Here is a 21,997-nt window from a genome sequence, read left to right on the forward strand (position 1 = left end):
TAGTCCTTACATGTGTTCTCTCACTCCGCCTTTGAAATAATCCTTCAATCAACACTATCCTCTCTCTCCATTTTACAGACGATGTAGGGGAAGGAGTTGCTTGCCCACATCACTTGGCCAATAAATGCCACAGTCACAATTCCAACTAAAGGTCCCTGATCCCAGTACTTGCATCCCCAGGACAATCCAAAACCAGCCCAGAAGAATTAACTCTTGCTTATGGATCTGCCACTACCCAATATGGACATTGCACTCAGTTATGGGAAACAACATTCTGGAAGGACTGAGAGGACAAGTGAGCGTGTCATCCACTCCATAGCAAGAGCTACAGCAAACTTTACACATGAGAGGGAGAGCCACAGGAAACAGGAAGGGATGTGGGGTGCCGGCTCGCCTATGAAAATGAGTGCCAGAGAGATGACCTACATACAGCTGCACTCTCGGGTACTCAGTCTCCGCAAGTCTCTGTCGTGCCACAGTATAGCCTACTATCATTCTATAGTTCTGGAGATGACAATTTTTTGGTGCAATTTGGTACTGAAATGAAAACTAATTTCCTCATCCTAAGATCCCCTAAAGAAACACCAATCTGCTTTTAAAGATAGAAGGAAAAAGGGCTGGAGGGACGGCTCAGCAGTTAAGAGCACTGACTGCTCTTCCAGAAGTCCTGAGTTCAATTCCCAGCAACCACATGGTGGCTCACAACCATCTGTAATGGGATCTAATGCCCTTTTCTGTGTGTTTGAAGACAGCTACAGTGTACTCATATACATAAAATAGATAAATAATTCTTTTAAAAAAAAAAAGGAGGAAACTGGACACCCTTTCAGACAGTCTTGACCATGAGTGTTCTCCATTCTCAATGTAGAATCACAGGAGTAAACCAGACCACAGAAACTCCAACCTAGGAACGACCACGGGGTGCCTAGACATCAATCACCAAACACACAGCACAGACGTTCCCTCCCTTTACAGGACCAGGGCATGATTTTTTCTATGAACTTCAGCACCCTGGCTTCTTGTGCACTTTGTGGAATCTTTCAGTCTTGCAGAGACAAACATCCCATGCTTGTTTATGCCTGGGCCTGGGACAAATCCAGAGGTCATTGTATAGCTCATACTTTACAGCAGTGGGAATCCCACGTGGTCTGGATTTTCTCCTCTCTCCAGTTTCCTCACTTACCTCTGGGACCACACTAGGGAACCACACTCAGGGCCTCCCACGTGTTAAGCAACTGACCTACACAACTCTACCCTCTTCCCTTGTCTATTTTTTTAAGGTATCTGAAATTTGTTTCAGGAAGAAGGCGGGGTACTGATTAATTAATTAATTAAAAACTGAGAAGCAGCTGGGCAGTAGCGGTGCACATTTTTTTATCCAAGCACTTAGGAGACAGAAGCAGGAGGATCTCTATGAGTTTGAGGGCAGTATGGTCTACAGAGCAAGTTCAAGGACAGGACAGCCAAGATTACACAGAGAAACCCTGTCTGCAGAAGGAGGCGGAGCAGGACTGAAAACACAAAAATGTCTGTGCTCCACCCAACCGCACCAGTCAAGACTGTTTCCAAATAGGTCATAAAACTTTGACCCAATGTTTCAGTGACTTAGTGAGGAAACAAAAATGTGAAATGCACCTTCCTCAGCAACTGTATCAAACAATGACATATGTAAGACACTTTTGCTGACAATACTGTCATGAAAAAAATAAGAAAGAAAGAAAGAAAGAAAGAAAGAAAGAAAGAAAGAAAGAAAGAAAGAAAGAAAGAAAGGAAGGAAGGAAGGAAGGAAGGAAAAAAGAGAGAGAGGAGGGAGGGAGGGGGAGGGAGGGAAGGAAGGACGGACGGACGGGTGGACAGACACTTACTTACACTCTCATTAAGGTTTACTAAATATACTGGAAAAAAATACCCAAGCACAGTGACGAGCACAGACACCACTGCCTACATCAACAGTCTTCCCTTGAACACTAAGCCATTCCTTGATCTCTTACCCCTCATTTTACTAGAAACTGACACCTGAAGCAGCACGAGCTTTGGAGCAAAACTACAGCTACAGACGAAAGAAGACAGTCACTCTTGAGAATAATGGTGTTTTTATAGTGTGCAGACCATAGAACTGTTAAGTTCATGAGCTAACCTACAAATATAATTCCCAGTGTTACATGTTCAGTTGTCATAGATGCACTGGGCCCTTAATATGCTTTAAAAAGAGAAACAGCACATGGCTGAACTTTTAAGACCCATTAAAAGACTCCTGAAATCCACATAACTATAAATAGCTTCTACACAGAAAGCTCACATTACACCATCTCTCAGAAACAAAATAGGTTGTGTTTGTAAAACAAAGAAAAATAACTTGGGAGCGTGATCATTGTCAGGGTCTATGGCTTCCGGAAAGCACCTTGCACACATGCACTTCCGACCTTCCATGCTCTGCTCGCCTGTGCTCTCCCAGCAGGCTACACTTGCCACACTGTGCCCACCCAGGGCTTTCCCTGTGAGAACTTGGCATGTAATTCTCTGTCTTATCCAAGATGCTGGAACTTGAAAAACAGTCACCTTGTAAAGATGTGGCCCTAATGCAGACAGATGTCTTGTGAGTCCTACTTAGCATATTTACTTTCTCCTTCGCCATTAGCTACTAAACAGATCAACTTGTAAGGAGGGTCCATAGCCCAAATTCACTGTATTTTAAACTCCCTGAAGACAGAGAATAGGTCTTAAATGTTTGTTTCCCTCAACAATCTGAAAAGGAAAAAATAAAAACCATCCCTCCATAGTCACAGGGCAAATCGCTATGGATTCCATTAACCCTAGCTGACATAACAGAAGTACTAGATGAAGACAGATGAAACTGGTTTACTGGATCGGGGAGGACAGGACATTCTTCGCAACAGTGAAAGCATCGCCTCGCCCACTTCTCTCCCTCCACTACCGCCCTGAAAAAAAACCTACTTGACATTACAGTTATGCAAAGCTTGTGTCCACAGTCAAGACAACATAATGCATCTAACTACGTAATGATTAATGGCAATGAAACAGCTGGTAAAGATCAGTCGTTCCCATATTACAAACATTATTAATAATAATCGCTGTCAGTCCTACTTTAGCCAAACTAACAAAAATATTCACAAAAGCTTTAAGGAGCTTAGCTACTTCACGGCAGAAGGCAGAGTGCTTCTGAAGACGATTAAACTTCAGCCGTTAGACGTTCCTATTAGAGAGGAATGCATACCCTGAAGACAATGTATAAATGAAATGCTGTATTAGAGGACAAAAAAAATTCCTTTGAGTTACACAAAAGGTAGAGTTTCATTTCCTTCAAGTTCCAACACATTTGTTGGTCTTGGCAAGTCCTGTTTGAGGAAAATTAAAGAAAACTACCTGTGCTTATGTGACGCAGGTTAGACAGGCTTAAAACAGCATCTATGTACACACCTTACAGTTAATTTATCAGTGGACCTCCTACTAAAAAGGAACTAACTGCTAGACACTGGAACTACAACTAAGACTGTCTCACTTGTTTAAGAAAAGTATTCTTAATACCTACCACTACATTAAAAAAATGCTGGCTTATGTGTTTAGAGTTTTTTAACTGTTGTTGCTTAGAAAATAATTAAAAGTTCATGGGGGTTTTTTTCTCCTAATTGCTAGTTGTTATATAAAACCATAAAACTTTGCCTATTTGATCTAGTTGATCAAAACTAGAAATTTAAAAAAAAAATTTTTTAAATGATCAACTGCTACAAGAAGCCTACAGCAAAACTGTGACACCCACCTTTACCAAGGCCATCCAGCTCAGGGGGGGTCCCTGACAGCCCTAACCAAGCCATTTTGCTAGGTCACAAGTTATGTGTAAAGAGCGTCTCAGCAAATACTTTAGAGTCTGACAGCCCGAAACTCCCCCAAACAACTTCTCAACTCTGCTCTTTACCAGAAAGGCAGGCTTAGATGACACTTATGAATATGGCTGGATACAAATACAACGCTACCGTGTTAAGGCTGGAGAGGTAGCTCACTGGTTTAAAATGACTAGTTGTTCTCGAAAAGGACTGGAGTTCATTCCTGGCACCCACATCAGGCTGCTTACAACCACCTGTAACTTCAGATTTAGGGGATCCAACACCATTCTGCTCCTGAGGGCAGTAGCACTCATAAACACAAGACCCCCCCCACCCCCACATACACACCTATACTCCCCAGGTAATGGGCAAAGAGACACCGAGTTGGTGGCAGTGTCAGGGGCAGAGCAGATGGCAGTCCTTTGTTCTTCCAAGAATGATGCCTGGCTTGGTGGCCACAGCTGTTCTATGGTTACGACACATAGAAATCAAACCCGGATAGCACAGCTTGGAGGAGGAAGACAGACAAGGACCTGCTGGCCACCATGCCATCCAAGAATCTGTGCTCAGCACAGGCTGGCGGTAGACACTCACTTGCTACCATGTGGACAGAAGATGTCACCCAGGGACCCACCAGCCTCCTGGCCAGCCCGCAGCAGGAGCCAGCACAGTGTGCAAGTATGTGGTGGTCAGATGGGAGAGACAGAGAAGTGGAGCAGCTCGAGTGTTATGAAGACAGATGGAACTAGCGTAGGATGGAGGAGAGTAGCCTGCTGTGAGTGGCCAGCGCCACCACTTGGGGCCATGGTGATGTCTTAGCCAAGCGCCCACTGAGGCCGTATCTGAGCTGAGTCTGTGACTACACAGTAGTAGCAGGAGTTGGTGTTGATGTCTGAGGCTCATATTACCACTAGAGAACATGAGGATATCCTTGGTCAGGGCAGTCACCAGGGACCATCTAAGGGGCTGTGCAGAACTGCCCCGCCCCTCACTGGCTACAGTGCTCTGGAAAGGTGGCCCCATCTCTCACAGGTTGCAGCACTTGGGAGAGCAGGCTCTGCACCTCACCCGGGCAATAAAGTGGAGTTGGCCTTGACTGACAAAGGCCCCAAGAGTGTGAGAGTAGAAAAGCTGGCCCTGTCTTCTGCCAATGGTGGCATTGGGTAGCCTAGCTAGAGCAGTGCTGGAGAGCTTATTCTGGTGGAGCAGAAAAGGGGGAGTAGGGCTCTGAGTGGGCTCTGAGTTGGCACACCCCAAAATCTGTATCATCTGAGAACGGTTGGGATGTGTGAAAGGGCCAGTCCTCCTGATTCAAAACTGCAGGATCTCCATGACACAGGGCAACAACAGGATAACCAGGATGAGTCCTGATGAGAATCCAATACTGTCACGGAAGCCAGACATCCTGCACCAGACCAATGACTCACTGCAGTGAACATCTGTAAGTGAAGATGTGTGCACAGAGCGAAAAACTGTGAGACACTGTGACATGCTACAGCTTCCATGATGAGATGCTTTCCTGTGTGTGTGTGTGTGTGTGTGTCTGTGTGTGTGTGTGTATGTGTGTGCGTACGTGTGTGTGTGTGTTTTGTTTTGTTTTGATGGGGAGTTTGCAAGGGCAAAGGGCGGATATGAGGGGACCGGGAGATGAGAGTGACTCGGGTGCATGATGTAAAACTCAAAAAAAAGGAATCAGGGCTGGTGAGATGGCTCACTGCTCTTCCGAAGGTCCAGAGTTCAAATCCCAGCAACCACATGGTGGCTCACAACCATCCGTAACGAGATCTGGCGCCCTCTTCTGGAGTGTCTGAAGACAGCTACAGTGTACTTACATATAATAAATAAGTAAATAAATAAAGTTTAAAAAAAAAAAAAGGAATCAAAAAAAGTTTTTTTTTAAAAAAACTTAAGGATAGCATTAACATATATCCCAGCTGCACCATTCCTGAACATACACTGGGGGAAAAAAACCATACCCTACCAGAAGCATATTCATAATACCAAATCCATCAGCATATGTCTAATGCTATTCAGCTGTAAAAAATAAAATAAAATTATTGCTTCTTGGCCTTTTGGCTAAGGTCCAGCATAGTATCTGCATCAGTTTAATAACTGATATGTCCTTTAACTGAGGACAATATATTAAATGGGTTTCAGGAACAGAGAGATGGATATACTTTCTCCCTCCACTGCACACACTGACCTCTCAGAGGTATTGGACTACCTCTGAGAATAGGGTACCCCCTTCAGGAGGCATTCAAATTCTTGAACTAGGGACTGAAAAGGTGGCTCGGTGGTTAAGAGCACTGACTGGCTCCTCTTCCAGAGGACCCAAGTTCAATTCCCAGCACTCACAACTGTAACTCCTGTTCCAGGGGATCTGACACCCTCACATAGATAAGAACACAGGCAAAATATCAATGCACATAAAAATAAATTTTAAAAAATTCTTGAACTAAACACAACATGAGTTAGTCCTTTGAGGCAGTGACATGTAAAGGTTGGGGTTTCTTTTCTTGAATTGAAAAAGTGATTCTTTTATTCATTTTTTAAAATATTTATTTATTTATTTATTTATTTAGTCTTGTTTTTTCAGATAGGGTTCCTCTGTGTAGCCCTGGCTGTCCTGAAACTAGCTCTGTAGACCAGGCTGGCCTTGACCTCAGAGATCCACCTCTCAAGTGCTGGGATCAAAGGTGTGAACCACTACTGGCCCAGCCAGAAAAAAAAAAAAAAAACACTATTATGAGGGGAGGGGTTTAGGGTCTTTATTGTAGGTTTTTTTCTTTCTTTCCAATGTCTTGAGTTTAATTTTTTTAATTTTATTTATTCTCTCATATATTACATCCAGACCTCAGTTTCCCTCCCCCCACCCCCAGTCTGTGTGTCATCAAACTCTGCCCCATCCACTCCTCCTCCATGTTCCTTCAGATAAGAGCAGGCCTCCCATGGATATCAACCAAATATGGCTTGTCGAGTTGCAGTAAGACTAGACACAAAGCCTCATGTCAAGGCTAGATGAGATACTCAGTAGGAGAAAGGGGTCCCAAACGCAGGCAAAAGCTTCAGAGACAGCCACCACTCTCACTGCTAGGAGTCCTGCAAGAAGGTCAAGCTACACAACCACAACACATAATCTGCAGAGGACTTAGGTCAGACCATGCAGGCTCCCTGTTAATTCAGTCTTTGTGAGCCCCTACGATCCCAGATTAGTAGATTCTGCAGGTTTTCCTGTGGTGTCCATGGCCCCTGTCTCCTATAATCCTTCCTCCCTGTCTTCCATGGGATTCACTGAGCTCCGCCTAATGTTCAGCTGGGAGTCTCTGCATCTGTTTCCATCAGGTGCTGGATGGAGCCTCTCTGATGACTATTAGGTATCATTTCTTTTCTTTTTCCCACGATGTTTGGTTCTACCCTAGGTCTTGGCTATCCAGCTTCTGGTTCCTGGCCCTCTAGGCCCTCTGCCAGTGTATGGGATGGGCTCCCTCTCATGGTGTGGCATGGCTCAAGCTGGATCAGTCATTGGTTGGCCACTTCCACAATTCCTGTGCCACCTTTACCCCAGCACATCTTGCAGGCAGGACAACTGTAGTTCAAAAGGTTTGTGGCTGGGCTGGTATCCCAAGCCTTCCAGTGGAAGTCTTGCCTAGTTACTGGAGATGGCCAGTTGGGGCTCCATATCCTCCATTACTAGAGTCTTAACTGGGGCTGCCCTCATAGATTCCTAGAGTTTCCATTGCCCTAGGTTTCTACCTTGCCCCTAAAATGATCCTCCACACTCCCCCCATATAGCCCCCCCACACCATGAAGTCTACCCACAATATCTATTCTATTTTTCCTTGCCAGAGAGATTCATGTGCTCCAAGGTTTGTAATGTGAGATTTTCTTTCTTGTATAAAGCTATATCAAATTATTTTAATTATTTAATATGCAAGTTATATTGCTGTACTTAAGGAATAGTTTTGTTCTAAAAAAATGATAGGTCTGAGAGTTGATGTTTATGTCAATAAACTTTATTTAATCATTTCACATTACATAAATACCAAAACAAGACAGTGTACCCTATAAATGCATACAATTATTACTTGTCAAAAATTAAAGGCCAATCAGCATGGCTACATAGCAATCATCAATTTAAAGAGAGCAGTAAGCTAAGCATGGCTGTTGATCTCTAGCCTCACTCAGTTATTTGAGTGACAACACAAACGGGTGGAATTTAATTGGAGATGGGTGTGTGGAAATGTTTAGATCCAGGAATCCAAACTGAACTAAAAAGGGAAATGTGAAATTAGGGAGAGAATAAAAAACATAGAGCTAGAGAAAGAAATCCATAGGCTACAGGTTTATGCTAAAGACATGTAAAGGAGGGGATCATAGAGAAAAGACAAGTTTCAGAGCCAGGGGCTACTGAAACTGATCATGAAGAATTAAATGCAGATTAGAAATAAGGTCCAAAGCTGGGCGGTAGTGGTGCATGCCTTTAATCCAAGCACTTGGGAGGCAGAGGCAGGCGGATTTCTGAGTTCGAGGCCAGCTTGGTCTACAAAGTGAGTTCCAGGACAGCCAGGGCTATACAGAGAAACCCTGTCTCGAAAAGAAAAGAAAAGAAAAGAAAAGAAAAGAAAAGAAAAGAAAAGAAAAGAAAAGAAAAGAAAAGAAAAGAAAAAGAAATAAGGTCCAGGTAAGGTGTAACATGTAGCAATGTGAAAGTCACACTCACTGACAGTCAAGGAAATACGGTTGGTCAATGAAAGGATTACCTATGCAAACACTGACCAAAATTTAAGACAATTAAAGCAATTCACAGTTAATAGCAAGCTAAAGCTAAATGTTTCAAAGAATAAGGTGCAGTGGCCCACAGATATTTAAACTGCAAGGTTGATTCAACAGATACTACCATGGCTGGACAAAAAGCTGGAGGCAACCAGGCAAGATGGTGCATGTCTGTAACCTCAGCACTGAGCAGCTATGGCAAGAGGGCTGAGTTAAAGGACAATACAATACGAGCTACATAGCAAGATCTCATCTCAAACAAATAAGCAAAAAAAAAAAGGGCTGGAGAGGTGGCTCAACAACCAAGAGATTGGCTGATCTTACAGGGGTCGGGAGTTTGGCTCCAATATCCACTATAGGGAACTCACAACTACATGTGACCCCAGCTCTTCTGGCCTCCATGGGCACCACGCTTACAAGTATACACAGAGACACATATACATAATTAAAATAAAAATATTACCAAAAGAAAAAGAACAAGAGTCAGGGTGTATATAGTGGAGAGAAGTCTGATACCACGTGACAATCAAGAGGAGTAACTAGTCCATCTAGAGCCGCTGAGTCTCTGGGAAAGGCTTGTCCTCAGAAGTAGCATTTCTAACAAAATGTTTTCTGAAATGTTATTCTGAGCGGCACTGAATTCACAGGTCAGTGTAGGGAAAAAGTCTCTCTTGTTGAGGTTTCAATAAAATACTGATATATTTCATCCAATAAGTATGGTGACCAGGACAAAGACAGTTAACATTTAAATAGCACTAACCATGTGCTAGCCACTATTCTAGGTGTTGTCCATATAAACTCATCGGTGACGATAACAAGGAATAATAAGAAAGGACCACGCACACACAGCTACTGCTTATCTAGTCTGTGGCCATCAGAGAGCCTGATTCAGCCAGCTGAACAACAATCCCAGGGGCCTTCACCTTTCAGTATCCTTAACTCACAGATCACTGACCACACCCTTGGGTCCAGTGACCACTACAAAACACGGGAGGAATGGAAGGCCTCCTCAGGGTTCTGGCGGTCACAAACATACCCTTATTTGCTTTGCTCAAATTCCTTCCTGGCTACTTCATCCACTTAAGATAACTGCTGAGAGGTGGCCTCCTGTTGTGCATTTCTGTGTTTTGAAGCTGAGTCAGAACACCTTAGCAAATAGCTCCATGCGGTATTCCAGCTCATGGCATAGGTAAAAATAAAGGAGACTGCCATCACACAATTCTTTTTATAGAGGAACTTGATGTTCTCTCAAACAATTGAACTGAATCATGGCTGAGTCAAAAATGCCACATGGCATCTTCAACTAAGCTGATGACTTGTCTGGGTTTTGCTTGGGGGCAACTTGTTTTGTTCTTCTTCAAAGACTTGCTGGCCACAGGCTCAGTACAGTAATGTTTAGGGGAAACCCATGTGTATGAGTGTACACAGATAGACAGATTTATTTTTTACTCCTGTGGTATCCTGACCTCTAAAGGGCTTAATCTATTTGCTTTCTTCATGAAAGTTAGTCAACATATTTATGCAAGCAACTCAAGATTCTCCCAAGTCATTTTCCATCCTTTGAAACCAGCCATTTGTCACAGTGGTGTTTCCTATACATTTCTAACTAGAGTCTCTCTCCTGTGCTTTTATTGTAAAATACATATAAGGACTCAAGAAATCATAAAAATATGATCAAGTGCTCATATGTGCTAGACGTGAATGGAAGAGCTGGGAGTGCAGAGTCAAATAAGAATCCAGCCTCTGAGGTAATTATGTGCTTTTAATACTCTGTGATGGTCTTGAAAAGAAGCAAAAATACAGAACACAGGCCTACAGATCAAAAAGATTTGCAATGCTATTGATCATTTCTGTGCCACTCTACCCGAGTACCTAACAGCCTCAGAGGGTATTCTCAGCTCTGCATGCTTGGGTGGAATATTCTGTTAGCAGACGCATGTGGCAGAGAAGACAAGAAAAGGAAACACACGAGTGGACCAAAGCATGATATAGCCTCTAGGGCAGCAGCTCTCAACCTGTGGGTCGCAACCCCTTTGGCAAACCTATTTCCAAAAACAGTTATATCATGATTCATAACAGTAGCAAAGTTACAGTTAGGAAGTAGCAACAAAATATTTTATGGTTGGGGAGGGGAGGTCACCACAACATGAGGAACTATATTAAAGGGTCACTGCATTAGGAAGGTTGAGACACGTTGGTCTAGAGTCATATCCTCAGTGACCTACGACCTCCAATGAGGCCCCCACCTCCTATTGTTTATACTTCTCAATAATGCAATTATATGATGAAGTTATCAAGGGAATAATCCACTGATCAGAGCAGTCAGGATCCAATCAAGTCTAAAAACCCATCAGTTGACAACCAAGTCCTCGGTACATGAACCAGTGGGAGTCATTTCATACTCAAACCTTAGCAACACAAGAAGTGAAATGGTAAATAAAGCATGAGGGGATATCACAGTGTGTGTGCACAGATAAAGAAGTCTCCAGACACTGATAAAGTCAATGTCACACACGTGTACTGTTTTTTTGGTACATACTTTGGTACATAAGCAAGCCAAATACTGCTCACTTTACTATATGAACTATAATTGCCCTCACAAAACTTAAATACCTTAATCTTCATTGTCAAAACAATTGGCTCTGGAATCACCTAGGAGATACACCTCTAGGCGTGTCTATGACAGTCTCTTCAGAGGTTTAACTGAGGGAAGGCTTGATGCCAAACTGTAGGTAGAGGTGGAAGAGAGAGAGAGAGAGAAGACAAGCTGAGCAGCAGCATCACCCCACCCATCCCGATTCCTCGCTAGATCAATGTGAACAGTGCTTCACAGGTCCTACCTATGCCACCATGAAATGACAACCTCTATTCAGTGAGTCAAAGTCTTAAGTTGCTTTTTGTCAGCCATGAGCACACTGGCATATTTTCTCATTGGCCACAGCAATGAGAAAAGCAACAGTATAGGTGGTTAAGCAAATGAATACATAACATGGCGTCCTAAACAGCTTTTTAGTGTTAAAAGTAATTGTCTAGCTCTGTGCACTGGCTGGTGTTGTGTGTCAGCTTGACACAGCTGAAGTTATCACAGAGGAAGGAGCCTCCCTGGAGGAAATGCAGCTGTACAGTATTTTCTCAAGTGGTCAAGGTGGAAGGGCCAATTGTGGGTGGTGCCATCCCTGGGCTGGTAGTCTTGGGTTCTATAAGAAAGCAAGCTGAGAGCTGGTCAGTGGTGGCACACACCTTTAATCCCAGCACTTGGGAGGCAGAGGCAGGCAGATTTCTGAGTTCAAGGCCAGCCTGGTCTACAGAGTGAATTCCAGGACAGCCAGGGCTACACAGAGAAACCCTGTCTCGGAAAAAAAAAAAAAAAAAAAACCATAAAGAAAGAAAGCTGGGCAAGCCAGTAAGCAGCATTCCTCCATGGCTTCTACATCTACTCCTGCCTCCAAGTTCCCACCCTGTGTGAGTTCCTTTCCTGACTTCCTTTGGTGATGAACAGCAGTATGGAAGTGTAAGCTGAATAAAACCCTTTCCTCCCCAACTTGCTTCTTGGCCATGATGGTTTGTGCAGGAATAGAAACCCTGACTAAGACACACTGTTAAGTGACTTTTCTCAAAGGTACCAACTGGCTCATCCTCAATGCTCTATTCAATTCAATGCTCATTAAGCATCAAAACAGCACAGGCCTGCCAGGAGATGCCCCAAAGATGGTGGTTCCTGCTCTCAAAAAGAGTGCTATCCAGTAGGGAAAGGGAATTCTAACGAACTACTGAGGTAGCCTGGTAGATAAGGTAATAAACCTGAAAACCCGAGTTCAATCCCCAGGACCCCCCATAGTGGAAAGAACTCAATCATACGAGCTTTCTTTCCCTCCCTCCCTCCCTCCCCTCAATAAAAGTATAAGAAGGGCATTCCATTATGAAATAAAGACAGTAATTAGTTCACACTGTAACACCTGCCTCCTCTCTAAAAAAATTCAGTATTTAAAAATTAAAAAGGTATAGCCTAGCTTATGAACAATATATATAACTTCACACACAGAAACTGGATGGGAGCACTCAACTGAACCTAAAAAGCCAACGTACCCACAAAGAAGAATCCTGTAACTGAGGACTGGGTGATTAGGCTAATGTCCCCTGTCCAGAAACACTATGTGGTTCACAAAGCCAGGACAGGACTCCTCTGCATGTGAAGGTTAAAACAAACAAACACCTGCAGACACTGTAGTCACATGCAGACGTCACAGAAAGCCATGTCCAGGAGGAAGCACAGAGAGCGTCACAGAAAGGACCTGGCCAAGGACGGTGGCTGCGCAGGAAAAAGAAACCCAGATCTCTAATACTACTACTGTCTCACCAAAATACCTGTTTTGAGCCAGGATCACCAGGATGAGGTACAAGAAAATATAACTTTCACAGAGGAAGGAGAGAGCTCAGAAAAGAGACATGGAAAAAAGTTCTCGCTCAATAAAAGCTATTGAGGTAAAAGTTCACAGAGAAAAGTAGCTACAGGAAAAACTGGTTGCTGCCCTCACTATTCCCAACGACCCACTGACAGTTTGTGTCCTAACACTGCAACCCTAGGCTATACTGAACTAAGTCCTAGAGCCCAAAAGAACACTTCGGTCTACCAAGATGGCTCAGAGGAATGAACGTGCCTGCAGCCAAGCCTGACCATCTTTGCTCAATTCCTAAGACTCACATGGTACAAGGACAATGTAGGCCATATTGTTGCTATACACACACACACACACACACACACACACACACACCAAACAAATAAAAATGTAACCTCAGGAAAGACGACTTCCATCAGGCAGTGCAAAAGGGAAGTCTCAACAACTCTATCTACAGAGAACCTTTGTGGGCTCTCAGTCAGGGGACCAAGGGGCAAAGACGGCAGTTACTACAACACAAAGAACATCACTTCTGGGCACCCTGAAAACCCAGAGCTGAAGAAAGGATCTAGAACTCTGGGGCCCACTTGGATGTCTGAGTACTTTCATGCCTAGTGACACCATGGAAAAAGCAGTGACAACCCTTGGAGTAACAAGGGAAAATGTAGCCAAGGGCTCAGACCCCTTAGCAACAGGATGCATCCAGACTGCAGGGTGATCCCAGGGTAAAGTCCAGTATGGCAGATATAAGCTGACCCTATGATAGCCTCAGCAAGAGATCAATAGCCTGTCTGACAGTGCTCCTCCCAGCACCCTTAGACTCCAAAGCTGCTATCTTGAAGACTGGCAGAGTCGACAGTCTCAGACCAGAGAAGACCTAAGCAGAAGAGCAGACTACACCTTAGAACAGGCCTCAGTCCACACCTGGACCCAGCCAGCCAACATCTGGACCAATGATCAACCAACAGGCTAATCAACCACTTAAGCCATGTGCCTCCAGAAGGTTAAGTCAGATACAGTCTATGTGTTTCCTGGGGATTTAAGCCTCAACTGACTGTAGCAGTTACCAGCCCACAGGGCATTCTTATATTGGCTCTCTCTCTCTCTCTCTCTCTCTCTCTCTCTCTCTCTCTCTCTCTCTCTTTGCCTAGAGTTCCAGTTATTCATACTCAGCTTCTGGAAACAACACAAGCACTTGCTAGCTGGCATAGAGAAAATGTTCATGAAGTAAAACCCACAAGCACCAGATTGCTAACAACGTTAGCAAACACAATACCCAACCCTTCTCCTTGTCTTACAATTTTACCATGTCATCTTTACTTTTTTCTTTTAGTGTGTATGGATGGGGGTAGGGGTACAGACTAATGAGCAAGTGAGCGAGCAAGTGGGTACATGAGAGCCATGGTGCATATATGGAGGTCTATACTGGCTACTCTATGCTGACTAGTCATTTTGGAAGAGATGGACTCTCAGTCAAGATAATGCCCCCACAAGACTAACCTATAGGCAAGCTTGTGACTTGTGGGGCATTTTGTTGACTGATGGCTAATGTGGGTGGGGGGGCCTATCCCAGAGAGGGTGGTGCCTCCCATGGGTGGGTAGTCCTAAATAGTATAAGAAAGCAGGCGGAGCAAGCTATGATGAACAAGTCAGAAAGCAGCATCCCTCCATGGCCTCTAGCACAGTTCCTGCCTTGAGTTTCTGCCCTGGTTTCCCTATGTGACAGGCCGTGATTGACTGTGACAGACTGTGTAAGCTGAAATAAAAACTTTCCTTTTGTCACTGCAATTAAAACTTAAACTAAAATAAGGTCAAGGAACTACATTTAGAAGTATCCATTTCCACCTCATTTTTGAGGCATGAACTCTCTCATTTTTGCAGTGTTGCTAACTGGCCCACAGCTTCTCCATGGTTCTCCTGTCTCTGCCTCCCATTTCTCTTGGAGCGTTGGGATTACACACACCACCACATCCAGTTTTACCCAGAGTCTGGGGATTAAGAGCTTTGACCCACTGAGCCACCTTGTCAGTCCCAGGTCTAACTATTTACATTTGTTTTTACTAACTAGTAGTAACACTTACGCAGTGAGTAGAAAAGGCCAGGGTCCTTCAGCCACACTCCGTGAGTTCTTTAGGGGACAACTGATAAAACGGGAAATTAATTTACAGGCAGAAAACTGCAATATAACCCAACAACCCATCTAGATATGGCCCATTTCCTGAAAAGTTCCCTCTCTCTTTCCCTGCTAATCCCAACCTCCATTGACAACCACTGGTCACATGAGTATTATCACTGACTCACATGGACTAGTGTTCCAGTTGGTAAAAAGTATGTTGTGACTGGCTCATGTCATCCCGTGTTTCTGGAATTCTTCCATGTTCTTCTGTGTCAGCTGTTCATTCCTTTTAATTTCAAAAGTTTTAGACAGTCTCCTGATGACTGACACTTAAGTTGCTTCCATTATTTGATCACGTCAGTGAAGTTGCTATGAACGTACCTTAACAAGGGTTTGGTGGATGCGCATGTTTGTTTCTGAGTAATACCTAGAGCTCTATCAGGTATACATTTAAGTTTATGAAGACGTGCTAGTATGCTCTCAAAGCAGTTACATCTTTTATAATCCCACCAATAACCTGTAAGAGTCCCTGTGGTTCCAGTCTCTCACAAAACGTTGAGACTGTCATTTTAAATTTAGCCATACTAGTGAGCACACAGAGTTTGTGGTTGCTGTTTGTAAAGGTTACAGTTCTTTGGTTGGTTTTTAAATGTTTTGTTAACCCTTAGTGGATAGGTAGGTGTGCATCCCCTTTGCCTGTGTGTTTGTGTATAGACCCATGCCTGGACCAAAGAGACGAAAGATAAAGCACTGGGCCTTTGGAACTGGATTACAGACAGTTGTCAACTGCCATGTGGATGCCGGGAACTGAACCCTGGTCACCTGGAAGAACAATCAAGTGCTCTTAATCTTAAACCTCTAAGCTAAGCAATCTCTCCAGCCATGAGCTTGTTCTATATCCCAGGCCGGCCTAGAAATCACTTATGTAGCCCAGGCTGGCTTCATAATGGTAATCTCTTTCAAGAGTATAGAACTACATCACCATGCCCACATCCACAGATCTCATTATGGTCTTGTCTGTTTACAAGAGCTCTTTTAATATACTATTCATGATGCCTACAATTCACCCATTCGAAGTATCTCATTGGATTTTGGTATACATATTACAACGTTAATGTCTTAAATGTAGTAAAATATCTGTAACATGAAAATTGCCATGTAGACTACTTTTAAGTCTACAATTCAATGAGTTTAATTTAACTCACAATTTAACAGGTTTAATTTCATGCACAGTTCAACAGCCATCATCACTACCACCTATTTCTAAAACTTAAATATCCAAACTTGGAATTCTGAATCAAAGGAGTTATTGATGTTCCTTGCTGCCCCAAACCGGATAGCCTCTAAATTCACTTCTCTATGAATCTGCCCTATAGTTCATCAATGGAATCATATACTGCAATCTTCTGGCAGTTCCTTTAATATCTTGGTGATAATCTATGCTGAACTTTTCTGAGGAACCATCAAAGAGGTTTCCATGTTGGCCACACCATTCTACAGTCTAATCAGCAGTGTATAAAGACTGCGTTTCAGGCTGCAAACGTAATTCAGTAGCAGAATAGTGTCCTTGCACGTGCAAGGCCTAGGGTTCAATATCCAAAAACAACTCTAAAATGGGTTATCAGTTCCTGTACATCTTCACCAAGAACAGTTCACGCTGTTCTTCCCCACTTTGGGTAACAGCCAACCAGAGGGTTATAACGGAGCCTTACTGTGCTTTTCACACTGGGTGCTGAATAATGCTCACGGCATTTATACATCTCCACTAAAGTACAAGAGTCTTTGCCCAATTTTTAAAAATGGACTATCTTTTTAGAGAATTGCAGGAATATTTTATACATTCTGAAACAATCTTTTGTTAAATATACGTATTACAAATACCTTTAGTCTATGCCTTGTCATTTTGTCTTCTCTTTTCTTTTTTGGGTTGTTTTGTTTTTGTTTTTGTTTTTGTTTGGTTTAGTTTCGTTTTATGAGACAGGATTTCTCTGTGTAGCCCTGGCTGTCCTGGAGCTCACTCTGTAGACCAGGCTGGCCTCAAGCTCAGAAACCCGCCCGCCTCTGCCTCCCAAGTGCTAGGATTAATGGCATGCGACCATTTTGTCTTCTCAATGCTATCTTTTGATCAAGGGTTTAATTTTAAGTCTAGCTGGATAAAGTATTTTGCTTAACTAGGATGTTCTCCATGTCTTGGACAAGAAATGATTGCTCGGTGCTGGGGTGGCAAGCTGCTCCACAGGGGTGCATTCGAGCAAAGAACAATGCTGTTGTTACGTACAAAACACTGCAAAGTCCATTCATACTACTAAAAAAGACTAATGTTTTTAAAGTCTGCCTAGGTCACAAGGATACTATTTTCTTCTAAATACTTCAGAATTTAGATCTACATTCCATGATAAAATATTTTTCTAAATGGTCTGAGATGTAGGTCAAGGTTCATTTTACTCTAATTAACATGTAAATAGTCGTTCCCATCCTGCTAGCAGATGGCTCACACACCCAGTGTAACTCCACCTCCAGGAGACCCAACTCCCACTTCTGGACTCCACAGCACCATAGACACCTACAGACAGCATAGACAGCATAGACACCTACAGACAGCATAGACACCTATAGACAGCATAGACAGCATAGACAGCATAGACACCTACAGACAGCATAGACAGCATAGACACCTACAGACAGCATAGACACCTATAGACAGCATAGACAGCATAGACACCTACAGACAGCATAGACACCTACAGACAGCATAGACAGCATAGACACCTACAGACAGCATAGACACCTATAGACAGCATAGACACCTACAGACAGCATAGACACCTATAGACAGCATAGACATCATAGACACCTACAGACAGCATAGACACCTACAGACAGCATAGACAGCATAGACACCTACAGACAGCATAGACACCTATAGACAGCAGTCTCAACATGTGTCTACCCCTTTTGGTGTTGAAGGTCCCTTTCAGAGGGATCACATTACCAGATATCCTGCATACTAAATATTTGTTATAATTCATAAGACTAGTAAAATTACAGTTATGAAGTAGCAACAAAAATAATTTTTTGTTTGGGGAATCATCAGAACATGAGGAACTGTATTAAAGAAGGGCAGCATTAAGAAGATTGAGAACCACTGCTAGACAAACCAACTCTCCTCTCTCTCTCTCTCTCTCTCTCTCTCTCTCTCTCTCTCTCTCTCTCTCAAACTGGTGGCTCAGCATTTAAGAGCACAACTCCCAATGTCCATTCACATGGCGGCTCACAACCTTCTATAATGGGATCTGATGCCCTCTTCTACTATGCAGACAGAACATCCAAATGCATAAATAAATATTTAAAAATAAATAAATAAGCAGAACCAGAATCAAGAGTGCTGCACCACCACACAACTGCATCTCTCCACCTATCTGCCAGTTCATCTCTTCTGATCTCCAAGCTGCCTGAAGCAGGGACACTGCCACACAAGAACCAGAACTGGACCTTGGTGTTCACCCCAGCATGACACTCCAGTTGGTCCCTGAACCCTGCTCAGTCAATCTGGCATTCCTCAACATCTTTCCCTACCCTGTCTTTCCTCTACCCTTTCCCACAATGTCCTAATCTGGGCACTTTTTCCCTGGGACTTCTGCCATAGCTACTGAAAGATTACCCTGAACTTCATCCCTCTGCCTCCAGCTTCATCCTCTACCCCTAGCTTCTCTGTTCTCTTTCATCCCCAAGAAAGGCAATCAGACAGACTTTCCTCACAGATTTTACCCAAACACTTCTTTTGACTAAACCATCAATAGTTTCCCCTAAGTCCTCTCAGAACAGATCAAGTGAAGAAAGCTATGGGCCTTAAACCTCTCAACCAGTTACATAAAGGAAACCAATGTTTGAGTGGCTCCTCTGGTGCAGAGATATTATTTATGTTGTTTCTCTGCAACTCCACAGAATCAGTACATGGCCCTTTCACAGATACTGTCTTTTCTAGGAAGCCCCAGGTCATTTTACAGGTATGGGTGTTTTGCCTGTGTGTATGCCTGATACCCCGAGACCAGAAGGGGAAACTGAAATTACAGGTGGTTGTGAACCACCATATGGGTTCTAGAACTCAGACACTGATCCTGGCTCCGGGAGACAGCACCTTTCCTGTGTGCATCTCTACCACAACATGTTTACACAGCAATCCCCTAATGTGTTTGATGAAAGGAATTATGTCACATTTGGTTTTTGTCGCCTCAGACCCCTGCAAAGGCTGTCTGACAGTACTCAATAGATGGTTAATGATTAAGGTATAGGTCCTAAATGGTACAGACAGGCCCAAGCATCCAATCAACCAACATTATTTCCCAGCAGTGTCTGTCACACTGATTAGCATGCTAACCACAAGGCCAAGCAGCAGTGCTCTGGGTTCCTCAGCACCTTTTAGACGCACTCTTCTACTGTGTCGCCTGGTGGGAAAGAGCTGTTGTTGTTGTTGTTGTTGGGTTTATTTGTTGTTGTTGTTGTTTTAAAGATTTATTTATTATTACATGTAAGTACACTGTAGCTGTCTTCAGACACTCCAGAAAAGGGTGTCAGATCTCATTACGGATGGACCATACGGTTGCTGGGATTTGAACTCATGACCTTTGGAAGAGCAGTCGTTGCTTTGACCTTCTCCAGCCCCAGGTTTGTTTTTGAGATACAGAGGATGTCACAATGCTGACTGGTCCAGCCTCAAACTCAAGAGATCCACCTGCCTCTGCTTCCTGAATGCTGGAACTGCAGGGCTGTGCCACGTGACATGTCTGTCGGCTACCTATTTTTAGAAAACGTTCCTGTGACCACTGAGCCTACGTGCTTTTTCCCCTCACCACGTTCTCTGCCCTTTGTCCACACTCTAGGCCTGCTTGTTATCTCTCTACAGGAGAGACGAAAGGCTCCGGGTCCTCTCCCAAGACTTGGTCCAGGGGAAGCCATTACTGTTAAGAAAAAACACCAATGGTGTTTAGTAGTAGGTGTCAGGCATGGCCTAAGGATCTAACTAACACGTATCATCTCATTAAACCCTCACTGTCAACTCAACCAAGGAGGTCCCAGCGAACCTTGTTCCCATTAAACAGACAGGGAAACTGCAGCGCAAACCATACCACAAAAATCCATCAGGAACTGACAGCCTCGCATACTTCTGTTTAAACACGTTTATTTCATCTCCGCACTGAAAACAACGCACCACAGCTCCCATTTTGTAAGGCTAGAAACAGAAGGGTTACAGGCGATGCTGAGCAGATGTCACGAAGCCAGGCCAGCTCTGCAGGCTCCTGGACAGAACGCCCTCCAACCCAGAGGGAGAAGCGAGCCCGAACACGCCTCCCTCCCCTGGCCACCGCCCTCAGGGCCCCGCCAGAGGAGCCGAACCAACAGCTTCCTCGCGGCCGGCTTGGGGACCAGTGTCGCCATCGCCTGCCCCTCTTAGAGCCTGGCCAAACCCTCGCCCCAGAGCAGGCCTAGGCGAGCGCCACAGAGCCACAACCTGAGCGTGGGCCGAGCCGATCGAGCCCGCCGCCCCGCCTCGCTCGCCGCAGCCCAGCCCAGCCCAGCCCAGTCCAGCCCAAGAACCCTCCATGGTTCCTCTTCCTCCTTCCTAGGTGGCAGCCCCCGCGCAGTTACCGGTTACGCTGCTCCTTGAAGAGCGCCGTGAGCGCGCGCAGGGCCTCCAGGTCCTGGATGGGTGCGGGCACCATGATGCCCGACAGCCGGGAGGGTGGCATCCTGGGCGCCGCCATCTTGCCACTCGCTCTGGGGCCGAGCCTGACGAGGCGGAGAGCAGAGCGAAGAGAAGTCGGGGAGACAGACGACAGGCGAGGAGATGGAGACGCGGTCTGCAAGGCTCTGGCTTCCGCAGCCCGCGTCACCCAGATCCCGTGGTGCTGCAAGGCAGAGAGCGCGAGACTAGCTGGCTTGCCTCAGGCGAAGAGGACAAGGCGACGCGGCAGGGGGAGGGAGAGGGGGAGGGGGCGGGGGCGGAAGTCCCGCCTGAGGGGAGGGGGCGCAGCGGAAGTCCTGCTCCTGCGTAGGGTGGGATGGGGGAGGTCTTCGGTCGCCACGGTGGGGCGACGTGGGGTAAAGACCCCTGTCAGAGGACAGAATACTGAGATGAGGGGTCGGGGTAGGGTGGGGGTGGGTGGGCTGTAGAGTGTCCTAGAGAATGAGTGTCTTATCAGGGACAGATGCTTTCCATGAGCAAGGGCCACCATTGGTGGAGGTCCCCTCATGCAGAGGTTTCCCTCTGGGGAAGAGATACCAGGCCGAAGCAGCGCCCCCAGAATAATGGATGTTGTCCCTAACGAGACCTGGAAAGGAGGCCCCTGAGAGGAAGAGCAGGTATACAGGCCAGAGGTGTCACCATGGGAGGGGACCTGCAGAGAAGACTTACCCTCAGGGCATGTGTTGCTGGGCCAACCAGTTCTATTGCAGGAAAACCTGAAATGGAGACTCCAGGGGAGGGAATGCTAAGTTGAGGAGTTCCACTGAGGGAGGCCTGAATCGGAGATTCCCACATAGGGAAAAGATGCTGGATACCTCAAGCCATGGAAGAAGACCTTGGATAGTGGCTCCTCATGGGAAGGGGACGCTGATCAAAAATGCCCCCTTGGGAAAGAAATCTTTCCCAAGACTCCAGGAAGGAGTCTTCCCACAGAGAGAAGGCTGAGAAGTACCTCCCTGAGAGGTGTATTCATTTCTTGTTGTAATATCAAAATTTGTGACAGAAGCAATTTTAAAAAGGATAGGTTTCTTTTGGCTCACAGGTTGAGAGAACAGGCCCACGTGGTGGGGACTTGTGACACAGGGCTTTAGGCAGCTCATCACATTGCATCTATTAAGTCAAAAAA

General features: G+C 44.8%; 1 protein-coding gene and 1 non-coding gene across 2 annotated transcripts in view; one reads left to right on the forward strand and one right to left on the reverse strand.

Annotated features, from left to right (window-relative positions):
• Positions 1 to 21,117, reverse strand: part of Atxn10 (ataxin 10) — a 125,045-nt gene extending 103,928 nt beyond the window's left edge. Inside the window, exon 1 of the mRNA XM_021183843.1 lies at positions 20,775 to 21,117. Coding sequence (XP_021039502.1) covers positions 20,775 to 20,890 — 116 coding nt within the window. The 5' untranslated portion in view covers positions 20,891 to 21,117. The remainder of the gene's footprint in view (positions 1 to 20,774) is intronic.
• Positions 5,899 to 6,088, forward strand: LOC115029489 (U2 spliceosomal RNA). The gene has a single exon (XR_003835063.1). It is a non-coding gene; the product is annotated as a U2 spliceosomal RNA (small nuclear RNA).
• Positions 21,118 to 21,997: the final 880 nt, after the last annotated feature.

Source organism: Mus caroli, unplaced genomic scaffold, assembly GCF_978045245.1.
Source record: "Mus caroli unplaced genomic scaffold, Mus_caroli_1 scaffold_16, whole genome shotgun sequence".
Taxonomy (NCBI): Eukaryota; Metazoa; Chordata; class Mammalia; order Rodentia; family Muridae; genus Mus; species Mus caroli.